General features: G+C 44.1%; 1 protein-coding gene across 1 annotated transcript; it reads left to right on the top strand.

The window, feature by feature from the left end:
* Positions 1-1992: 1992 nt before the first annotated feature.
* On the top strand, positions 1993-10246 carry CRHBP (corticotropin releasing hormone binding protein; the record flags this gene model as incomplete). Its single annotated transcript, XM_080362487.1, has 7 exons — positions 1993-2073; positions 2520-2613; positions 3261-3418; positions 5414-5624; positions 6918-7066; positions 8454-8571; positions 10089-10246. The coding sequence occupies 7 exons, from the start codon at positions 1993-1995 to the stop codon at positions 10244-10246; spliced, it is 969 nt and encodes a 322-aa protein (XP_080218613.1).
* Between the last annotated feature and the right edge of the window lie 1486 nt (positions 10247-11732).

The following is an 11732-nucleotide window of genomic DNA, read 5'->3' as shown; positions in this document are numbered from 1 at the left end:
TTTTTTTAACAGACAGTCATTTTGATTTAGCTGCAGTGTCATTTGTCCTTAACTCATTTTTAGATCTGAGTTTAATAAAATCTTCAATAACTAGTCAAATTCTCACACAATCAAATACTCTCCTTCACTTCAGATATACAAGGACTCAGCATCTGAAGTCTAGATGCAGGCCAGCAGGGCAAAGTCAGACACCACAGCCAGAATTGGGACTGAGTTCTGCAAAGTGACTTGAAGATGGGGAGTGGAGAGGTCATGCTGTCATCCTGAATTTCTTCATCTCTTCAGAAAGTGAATGTGTGATAATAAAAGCAAATGAGGCTGGAGTCCCCTGAAGTCCCCCTTGGTCCTGCAGGATCCCAGTGGTCTCTAGGGCACCTCTCACCACCCTGATTAACCTCCTAGCCATCCTCTAATGCAAGCTGGGACTGAACCCTGCAGCTTTCCAACAAAACTTGTAATTCCCAAGGAACTTCAATGAATTTCAGATTCTGAATTCCCTTGGATAATCCCCTGATAATCCTTGCATAAAATCACTGTATTTAAACAATTCCAGGCAACTACATGATGATGAATAAATTCAGTCTTGGTTCATGCAGATATTAACTACTCGGTTTTCCAAAGCAGTTTTAACAACCTTTGAATGCAACTCAATGTTGAAATTCAAAAATAATGCTATCCATTTCCTTAGTACTTTTTATGCTCTTGAAACCCAAATAAATATGACAAATTCACAGAAGTGCCATGGAACAATATTATAATTTACATTAAAGTAAATAATAAGAATTACAGCATAATAAGGTTAGAGCCCCAGATGTATAGACAGAATAACATTTATTTATTTGTTGTTCAACAAACAAATTGAGTGAAACAGCCAGGAAATATTTTTGTCCATCAGACCTAACAATGAAATCAGAAGCAGCAAACTTAAAACTTTGCAAGTATGGATCACATTATTTCTAAGTTTTGCTGAGCAAAAGTGGCAGTTTCACAGGGAAGCATAGAGCAGAAGATGTTAGCAAGAAGCCTGAGATGAAAAAAGGACAGTTACTGTCTGCAGAGTATTGATGGTTCATCCTGGGTCAGGGGAAAACAAGAATATACCCTAAACTGATATCTATACTGAGTTCCTGATTGCTAGTGCTTAGCAGAGTTATGAATTTTCACTCCCAGGTTCAGCTTTTGAAGGTCTTTCTCAGATTTCACTTGAATATCAGGGGAGGGGCAGTAATCAGCTATTCTGTGAAGAACAGACCCCTTGAGAACCCCAGTTTTTCCTAATTTCTGTATGAAAGCCATGTCTGGCAGGTAGAGCTCTCTGGTTTTGCCTGTGGACTTGCTGCAGACCCCTTGTGCCCCACCAGCAAAAGCAGGATCTGGAAGCCAGTAGGTCCTCCTGGACCAGGAGGATGCTGGCCCCAGGGTGCACACCTGGCTAGGATGCAGACGCACGCGCCCAGGCCTGGCTGGTGGGAGACACCTGGCACGGGGACTGCAGAGAGCTGCGTGTCACAGAGCACCAGGGAGGAGGCAGGGAGACCTGTGGGTCCCAAATGCCCTGGGACTGGAAAGCTGGAGAAGAAGAGGAGGGAGGGATACTACTTGTTCCTCACTTCGGAATGACGGGAAATAAGCACATTGTGCGAGTGTCCCAGATGCACAGGGATGGGCTTTCCTCCCCAGAGCTTTTTAGCTCTGCCAGATAGATAACTAGAAAATACATCTGCCAGTGAGACGAGTTTGACCAGCTTGAAAATTTGTGGCTGTGATTTGGACCCTCATCATGCCCACGTACTGTGTCACTGCAAGAGGAATTCAGTTACCATGGGTTACCCTATCAGTACGGGGACCAAGTGCCTCCCCTCCCAACAGCTCTATAAAAAGAGTCTCTCCAAGATATCCCAGCGCCTCCTGCCTACTGGCGCAGACCAGGAGAAACTTGGCTGCAGAGAGAGAGGGAGGGAAGGAGGGAGGGCTGCCAGAGGAGGTGTCAGCATGCCGTCTGCTTTCCAGTTTCAGTGCCACTTCATTCTCATCTTCCTGGCAGCCTCCAAGGGGGAAACCAGATATCTAGAGGTGAGCAATGGGGCTGACAACTAAAGTGCTTCACTGTGCTTTTAGCTGCTGCCTTCTAACTTGTTCTCCCAGCTTTTGAGAATTGTGCTTTTAACTCTCTCCCCTCCTATTCCTACTCCTACTCCATTAAACCTATACCTGGGTAACATTAATGCAACAGTCCCACTCCCCCCTCTCCATCCATCTGTGTATCCTCCCTTTTTTCAAAGTTGCATTTTTGCTGAGGATTTAAGAGGCTTGCTGTGCACTGAGCTGCTGAGCTCTCTTCTAAGATGCCAGGTTTGTTCCGTCTACTGCAGGTTGGCAGTTTTCTCACTGAGCTCTTCCACAGCTGTGCTGTTTCTGTAGGAGTGATTCAGTCCACTGGTGCCTGTTCTTGGAAAGTGTAAGGAGGGGTCCACATCTCATTTTGACTCAAACTCTCCCTGCCCTCTTTCCTTCACCAGGTGAGGGATGCTGTTGAAGATGAGCCCTTCCTACTCCTCAGTGAAGATCTGAAGCGAGAGCTGTCTGCAGGACAGATCTACCGGCGGTCACTCCGTGAGTTTCTTTGGTGCTCTGATGGGGACCGTTGGTCAGTGGGAGAGTCTTGTGGGGAGCTCAGGGCTCGGGGATAGGGAATAGGCTATTAGGGAGTGACAGAGCTGCAAGTGCTTTTTGCAAGCGTGGAGGGAGAAGAAGGAAAAAGTGTTAAAATCTTAGAAAAACTGTGGATGAGGAACAGGGATGAAAACATGGCTCTGAAAAGAGGTTGGGGCTCAGCATTGAGGGGCCTCAATAATGAGTGGAAGATGGGGATCATCCACCCATGTCCCTGGGCAGGGTCACATCTCCAGGGGATGGGACAGGTGGAAAAGCTATGATTAGAGAGAAATCTGAAGTAATGGGGTGTTTGTGCACTTGTGCACATATACGTACAGAGTTTTCTGCTCAGAGATGCTTTGACATGTCATTCCCCTGTCCCCCCCACCATTGCATACTTGTGCTCACACCTACGAGTTACTACTCATCCTCTGATGCTAAGCAGGCTCTTAATTGCTTCAGCTGGGTCTCCCTTTCCTCACCACCAGCCAGGTCTCAGTGTGAGAGTCTCCCTTCACTCCCTCCTTTCCTGCACTGTGGTAGCTGGTGCTGGGTCTCCCTTCCCAGCAAGCTGAGGCAGCAGCCCTGTGTCTCTGTTCCTACAGGGTGCATTGACATGCTGAGTATAGAGGGACAGTTCACCTTCACTGCAGACCAACCGCAGCTGCACTGTGCGACCTTCTTCATTGGGGAGCCTGAGGATCTTATCACAATAGGCTATGACTTCGTAAACATTGACTGCCAAGGGGGTGACTTCCTAAAGGTAAGAAGCTGACAAGTTCTGGTGCGCTACCCCTTCCCTGGTCTCATCTTATATGTGAGACATTTGCTATGTGTGGAAGGGGCAGGCGAATGTGTGTGTGTTTGTGTGTGCAAAATAGGCTTCTGGGATGACTGTTCCTCCTCCCTGAGGCGATTTGGGTATGTCCCCCCCAGTACTATCTCCCTAAAGCAAAGCTGGATGCAGGCTGATGTTCACTGTCCAGACTGCAGTACTGGCTCTACTGAACTTTTCCAAGAGCACATCTACTGAGTGTCCATACCTCAGGGACTGACTGAAAAATGTGGTCAGTACAAACTGAGACCCTCAGTCCCATTAGGAGGGTTTTCTCATTGCACCATGAATTGCATGAGCCCTGCAGATGATGATACAGCTCTCCGAACAGCTGTTACTGCTCCAGGACCTCTGCTTGCAGGTCACTTAGCATCAGTTTATTAATGAGTGGGTTGTTTGCAGGCTTTCTTTCAAATGGCCCGCTAGAGCTTTTCAGGACGTTGGCTCTGAACAGAAGGAGGTTCATGACTCATAGCCATTTATATTCCAGTACCAAAAAAACTTTACCAGCACATTTTGCTGGCAGGCAGAAGAGCTGACCAAGACCTGAACTCAGTTCAGAAGAGAAGGGGAGGTTCAATGGCCCCTGGCTGCTCCCCTCGCCTTGCACTCTGCCAGTTGTGCTGAGGTGGCCATGCACAGCACAGACCCCCTCCTGTCTGGTGGTGAGCTGGGTAGGAGGAAGAGGAAAGTTGCCCTTCAGACTTCTCCTTGTCTCCCTCTCCTGAAATGATGATGTCCCTCTACCACTTTACCTTGGGGAACCCTGTCCCTCCACCTCATATCCCTGGCTGGGATCTCTCCCCATATCTCTGCAGGGAGGCTGATTTCATCCTCTTGTGGGATTTTGTACTTAGACTTACAGCCCCTTATGGAGGCTAGAAAAATGGCAAGAGATCTCTGAGGCTTTACAGAGGTTTCCTTCCCTTGATCATGGGGTCCCCAGTTTCTGTATTTTATTTATACAAGTAGCTTTTCCCTGGCACAATTTGAGCACTCACATCTCATTACTTCAGAAAATCCACAGTTCTGGCAAATCCAGAGACTGATCCTGCAGCTTTTCTGTGAGGAGTTCCTACACATACATTAGGAAAACTCGCTGAAGCAGTAACAGGATTTGGCCTTGGATTTTTGAACTATTGACAAGCAGAGAAAGAATTGCTAGGTGAGAGCAGCTAGAAGGCAATTGAAAGAGCAAGGCAGGCAACTGCCCAGCTGTGCTAGAATTAATACAGATTTCTAGTTCTGACACATTTCCCTGAAGACAGTGAGGGCAAATTGTTGCTATTTTTGTTGTGAAGGAAAGATTGCTGCTCAAGGCCCAGCCAAGTAGGGAGCATTTGTTCTGCTTTCTAGTGGTTAGGATGAACTGAAAAAGCAGGCACAGGTTAGAGCAATGCCTCTGCCAATAATTCCTCCCCCAAGCTTTATTGTATTGCAGTACCTCTGGAAGGTCCTCAGGCTCATTCATGACAAGCTGCAAAACATGGGTGGCGGAAAATTGCAGGCCAGATCAATGGACTTAATGCCCAGAGTTTGAGAGGGTGACCTGTGTTTCATGTGGCTTCCAAATCAAGCTGGTCAAAAATCTCTCTCAGAAACAATGAAATTACAATAGTAAGAAATTTTGAAAATATATGCGTATGTGATGATGCTGAAGCAAAAAAAGCTGCTTCCCTCAAAAAAAAAAAAGTCACCAAAATTGTCACCTGAACAAAACACAGACATTAAAATATAGACTGAAGCCTGAATAATTAGCTAAATGCTAGGAAATCAATAAATACAAAGAATTGTTTTTAATTGGTGGCTTTAAATAGGCCATCTGGTGTCAAAATAAAACAAGCCTGTAATACTTCCTGTTTCTGTTCTCTTCTAATAGAGTGATAAGCAAAGGCCTTGTTTTCAATTGTTGAACCCTTGTAGGTATTTGATGGCTGGATACTCAAAGGAGAGAAATTTCCCAGTTCCTTGGACCATCCCCTCCCCACTTCCCAAAGATACGTAGACTTTTGTGACAGTGGCAATATTCAGAGGAGCATCAGGTCGTCACAGAATGTGGCAATGATCTTCTTTAGGATTCACCAGCCAGGCAATGGATTTACCGTCACAGTTAAGAAAAACACCAACCTCTTCCGTAAGTCTGTGTTTTATACCATCAAATGGGCTTGCATTTGTAGCAGGAAGCAAAATGAATATATTGGTTTGCTTTGAATCCTCTTGCTGGTGTTATCTGCACTGGCACAACTCCAGTAATGCCAGCAGAGCCACGCATACCTACATGCCTGAGGATCTGACTTGGGCTTAGTGTGTGTCTCAAGGAAAAAAGGTGAATTGTAAGAGATAATTTAGGTATGGCTTCAATGTTCAGGATCAGAAGGTTCTTTATTTCAAAGAACATCTCTTCCAACCTAAAACTGTCATGTTTCAACAAATTTGACTAGAACAAATAGTATTAATTTAGGGAGTTTAATCTCAGCAGTTTCTAGATCTGGATAAACAATGAGGAAAAAATATTTGAAAAAGTTCAACAGCAAAACCACTTTCTTGAATATTTATGTAGTAGTTATGAGTGATATATGCTCCTAAGGGCCTATTTGCAAATTATTTCCTTAAGCCTGAGAGCTGGCAAAACACAAATAATGGTCACTTGCATTGTTTTTCCAAGAGGGGAGAGGACATTTAACAATTATTGTTCAGGCCAGTCTGATTCATCTGCCTTGCCATGCAAAGGATGAAGATGACAGCATGTCTGACCTGCCCTTGCTCTGAGTTGTTCAGATGCAAGCCTGCAAGCTGGGTCTCCACTCTGGTGTGGCTTCATTATTGTGTGCAGCTGCTGGAGATGGCTTGTGCCCTTCTCAGCTGAAGCAGCTACAGGCCTCCAGGTCTGCATGGAGGATCCTTTGGGTTGCATGTAGAGATGATAATCTGCTCCCTTTTCTGAACTGTTAAGTTTGAACTTTTAAGATAAAATCAGCATGTATTTGCTCTAGTTCCAATGAGATACTTTGCAGGGTAAGGAACTCCAGATAAGAGGAGTAGAATAAGACTTAGTGGTTCGCTGGCAGTATCAGGCGATAACTAGTCAAAACTAAACAAAAGCCTCACATCCATATTCAACCTCCTTCAAACCTGCAGACAGTATGAGACCCTGATGTATGGATTTGGGGTATGAGCTCTCCTGTCGACAGTTTCACCCTCAAGTTCTGCCAGTCCTCATGCTACATGGTAAGCAACAGGCAGTGAATTTTTAGGGCACATATGCTCTGCAAGAACCCCAGAAAATACCGTATGTGTGCATTTCAGCATTTGGTTGTAACTCTCAGCAGTTAAATCATCTGTTCTTTGTTAGTACTGAAAGTATATAATTTTGCTACATGCAGTGATGACTGCATAAGTAACTCTTGTACCTTGTCTCATGCCCCAGCTTGCAACGTCATCTCTCAGACTCCCTCAGGTAGGTTCACCATGGTCAGTCCTCATCAGCACAGAAACTGCAGCTTCTCCATAATCTACCCAGTAGTGATAAAGATATCTGATCTTATCCTGGGACATTTAAATGGCCTCCTTTTAAAGGTGAGTTGTTTGTCTCCTAAGAAATTAGTATCATCTGCAGGTTTTTGGGGCATGGAAGAGGGTGAAATGGGGATAGTCTGTGGCACTGCCTGCTGTGCCACTGCCTGTGGCACGCTCCCAACCACACGTGTTCATGCTGAGGGCTCTGGTTTTCCTCCAGAGATGAGAGTTGGGTCTGTCTCTGTCACTATTGTTTCTGCAATGTTGCACAGGCAATCAAATTATGCAAAGTACCATTAATGCATGTAAATATTGCTTGCCATAACAAAGGGTAAGAATTTGATTAGAAAGAAAGGGGTGCTCTCTTGGAGAGCTGTCTGTCTGTATTTAAACTAATGAAAGCAGCAGCTGCTCTGAACAGAGAAAGGAGACACAGGTTAGACAGCGCGGTATCAGCATGGAGAAAATACAAATGAGCTCACAACTGATTCTGTGCTCAGCATGCTGAGCATCCTCTGCTCTATCTGCTCTGATGCACAGCACAATGGTCGGGCTTGGCCACAGCACTTGGTGCTTGGTGATGACGAGACAGGAGCAGACAAGAGCTCTTGATGGCACCCTGTGCCTGGGAGGTCTAAGAAGGTGCAAATTCAAAAATATCCAGAAAGACAGGAGCATGAAAGTTACTTTTTGTTTTGTTTTCTACTGCCGGTGAGACTGGTAGCCTAGGTCCTTCATGGGGACTGCCGGTGTCTGAGCAAACCAGGCTTTGAGAGACGGGCAAGTGAGTTGACTTATTCAGCAGCAGGCAGAAAAGAAACAAAAGGAGGAGGGCAATAAAGAAATTTGGCCCTGAAATAGATCATATGGGTGACAGCCCAAAGGTGCACAAGTTGTCCGTGCAAGATGTTTTTGGCAAACAGCATTAATTTTCAGGAAAAGAACACTTGTGGGTCTAAAATATAGTGAGCCATTGTCATCACACAAAACTACTCTTTTTGTTAATTCCTACTGTAATTAAACTTTGCCAGAATAGCGCATTTTAGCAGAACTCATTGCTTAGGAATAAGTGTGGTATAATGGAACTGAAGTTCCTGCCTGCCAGCTGAGTGTGGGCACGTGTGCAGCCCATGCCTGTGTTAATTTGATTATATGCCTAAGCATCCAGAATCAGATTGCTTATCTGCACTAAAAGCAGTTGAATCAACACCTTAACTACTTGTCAGTAATTTTCAGAGCCTACTTAGGTCTTTCTTTGGAATTCCTTAAGGAAATTAACTGACTAATATAAAATTGAAGTAGTGCTGCTTAGGATGAGAACAGCCTGATTTCACAGAGCTTTGAGCACAGAGGACTTCTAAAACTTACTATTGGCTGCAGTCATGTCTAGAAAACTGCTGCCTTTTGAAGACAAATGATAAACAACTGTTAATTTCTGCCTCTTTAGAAACCATCAGCTGGCTGTGCCGGAGTGGGAGATTTTGTAGAGCTTCTAGGAGGAAATGGCTTGGACCCATCCAAGATGTTTCCACTAGCTGATCTCTGTCACTCCTTTCATGGGTCTGGTAAGAATTCCTTCTTACACTTACCTCCACAAGATAAAATAACTAACCAGAGGGAGTCGTGTAGCCCCCCTCAAACCCTGGTTTCCTGCTAGACTAGCGAACTTCACATGTAGCAGAACATGACAGCTAGAGCTATGCAAGCCTACAGCTGGGCTGTGTGGTTCAGCACACCCACGACCACCTTCACTTGCCTCTGCAGTAATTATTATTACAAGGTTAAGTTATACATATGTTTAAATGCTTTTCCTATGAGACATATGATTATTACAGTCTCAGCAGATAAATAACCCTGGAACTTGATAACAAATGAAGGCAGAGTATTTACATTTTCAGTTAAGGAGTATTTTCTCACTTACTCAGTGTTTCCAAAGCCTCCTTTTTTTTTTTTGCTGCTGCAGGAGTGACACACACCCCAAAACCCCAAAGCTCCCATTTTCTGGTTTGAATGCCGGAGGAGCTCTGAACTTGTGTCACTATCATGGCGGGCTGGTCACCTCTTTCTCTCCATAGAAATAAGAATTCCCTGTTTCCCCAATGTTCAGTACAGCAGACTATGAAGTGCTGCAGCGATGTGACAGACTAGCCCCTGAGCCACATGTGTTGTACCTTGGGAGTATGAAAGGGTGCACCAGAGAACCAGCATTTCTGCAGGCCTTGAGAGCAGGAACATTCCTGGCACTGCACCTCTGTGGTCTCCCTTTGCTGTTCATCATACCACAAGTTAATCCAGGCACTGTTCAAAGCTTTAACTGGCAAGTACTGGTGCTGAGTGAATACTGAACACTGCAATGAGATTAAAATGTGCTTTCCTGGTGGTGTGAATGAAGGGAAATCCCATCTCAGCAGCCTCCGCTCTCCCAATGACCACCAGTAAGGAAAGTGCTTCAGGTTCCCCAAATGAAACAGGCTATGCCAAAGCCCCACTCAGATGGTTCATCTGAAGCAGATGTTAGTGAAATACTAGATTTCCCCCAGAGTGAGTCCATTTTCTGCGCACTGCCATTTGATTTTTGTCTTGGTGGGAGTCTCTCATGCCTTTGTTATTGTGAGAAATCTCTTTATGTACAATACCACTCATCCCCCTAACAGAACACATTTCACTATTGTTAGTTTTGGATATCTCCAGGATAGGGTGCCATTACCATCACCCATCACTCCTGGCATCTAACAGTAGCATGCCTTCCCAAGTGCAGACATGTACAGCCCTCTGCCATGTCTATCTATGTGTAGATGAGACTGCAGGTGGAAGGCAACTGAGTGGCATTTGCATGAGTTGAGCAAAGGTTACAATACCTGATTACATGCCCAAGCCATTGTAAGGTTACACTAACAAATACAAAAGAGGGTATTTAGTCAGCAACACCACTATCAGGCCAGTCATTACTACAGAGAAATTAGCGGCTTTTCCAAAATTGCATGTATCAGTGCTTTGTAATTCACAACACTACAAAACTCTTCTCCCTCTTTCTGATAAAAGTGTATCATAATATCTCCTCTATATCTCTTTCCCTAACTAGCCCAAATGAAGATTGGCTGTGACAATACTGTGCTGCGAATGGTCTCCAGCGGCAAACACATCAACCGCGTGACATTTGAGTATCATCAGCTCAATCTGCAGGAAACAGAAAACAGAAAGGAGAACAGCATTGAGGAATTCTGCTTTCCTAGTATCTGAGAAACCAGATCACACATTTTCACACAGATAATGAAAAAAAACCTTCTAGTGAATTAAAAATTGTATTTTTTCCATTAACTAGCTGATATTATCAAGCCTTTCTATGGTACAGGAGTATTTCTGTTGTCATACAAATCAGTCATTCCCATAAGCAAGCAGGAAAAAGCAACAAATGTATTAATCTTTGTTATTTTATTTTTTTTTTTTGCAGTATTTAAGCTCATTTACCATATCCAAAATCAATAGCAAGAACAGAAGGCTAAGTTTCCCATATAAATATTATTAGGAAGACACATGCCTTCTGTGTATCTAGCCTGGGGATATATCAAATCCAAAATAAGTATAAACTTCATGTAGCGACTTTATCCTTTTATATCAGATACAAACAAAAAAAAGTAGATGGTGGAATCCGCTTCCAATTTTGTAAGAGGGAACTCAACATTAGTGTGTGTAAAAACTACTGGTTTGTTTAAGACTGTAAATGTACCATTTATTTCTAATGACATGTTTTTAATAAAAATTTATAGCATGGAAACTTCCTTACACAAATCCAAACATAAATAAATACATTCAAAGAGTTGGCAAAATGTTATTATGTTCTATTTTTCTGAAGAGCTCTTTTAACATTCTGGTTAAACTTCCTAAGTCTTGTGCAGTTTTCTGGAGATGATAATTTTGAACATATGTTGCTGTAAAACTGTGGACTATTAAAGTAACATTATAGGCAGAAATTTGGTTTGCCAATGTTGCATGCACCTTCATATGGAGTATGATCCGGCTGTACACTTACTGACACCTCACCTGTTTGAGGCTTTCGGTCAGGTGTCCTCCTGATGAAGGGAGGCAGGAATACACAACTAAAGATTAAATTTTTCCAGACCTTTGGCAATGCAGAAGAGGAGTGTAAGCCTTGAGAGCTGTAGGAAGCACAGTGCATTAGAGGACCAGAGTTGTGTCCTAAATCAAAGGGAGCACGTGGACTGATTTGTACATTTTCTGGGTATGCTACCTGGTAATGACAAGAGCGAACTGTTCTTCCTTTGATGTTCAATTAACAGTAAACACTGATTATTCCAGCCACATGCCTGAGATTTTCAGCACTGATTTCTGGCTCTTAGTCACCAAAGGTCAAGTATCAAGTATTCAGCAGCTCTGAAGTTAAGTCCCCCCAATGCCTTAGACTCTTCCTCTGTAGGGTTTTGGGAGCTCAGTTTGGGTGATTGACTCACAACCAGAGGGATGTGTTTGGCAGCCTAGTCAGAGTGTGTCTACTCTTTGGGGTTGTATTTATGGAAAGGGGGGCATTGTGGGAATGTTTTGCTCTGTTCCCCCAAAAAATCAGGCAAAACTGCCATTGGCTGCCCTTGAAGCATGGAGCAGTCCTGGCTTAGGGCTCTGAGTGGGGGGTCCTTGGCGACCACATCCCTGCTCCAGCCCATCCAACCCACTGTGGGCTTTCTGGACCCTGGTGCAGTGCTGGCAGTGC

This window comes from Nesoenas mayeri, assembly GCF_963082525.1.
Source record: "Nesoenas mayeri genome assembly, chromosome: Z".
Taxonomy (NCBI): Eukaryota; Metazoa; Chordata; class Aves; order Columbiformes; family Columbidae; genus Nesoenas; species Nesoenas mayeri.
Note: the sequence above shows the minus strand (reverse complement) of the source record. Positions and strands in the feature narration are given on the sequence as shown.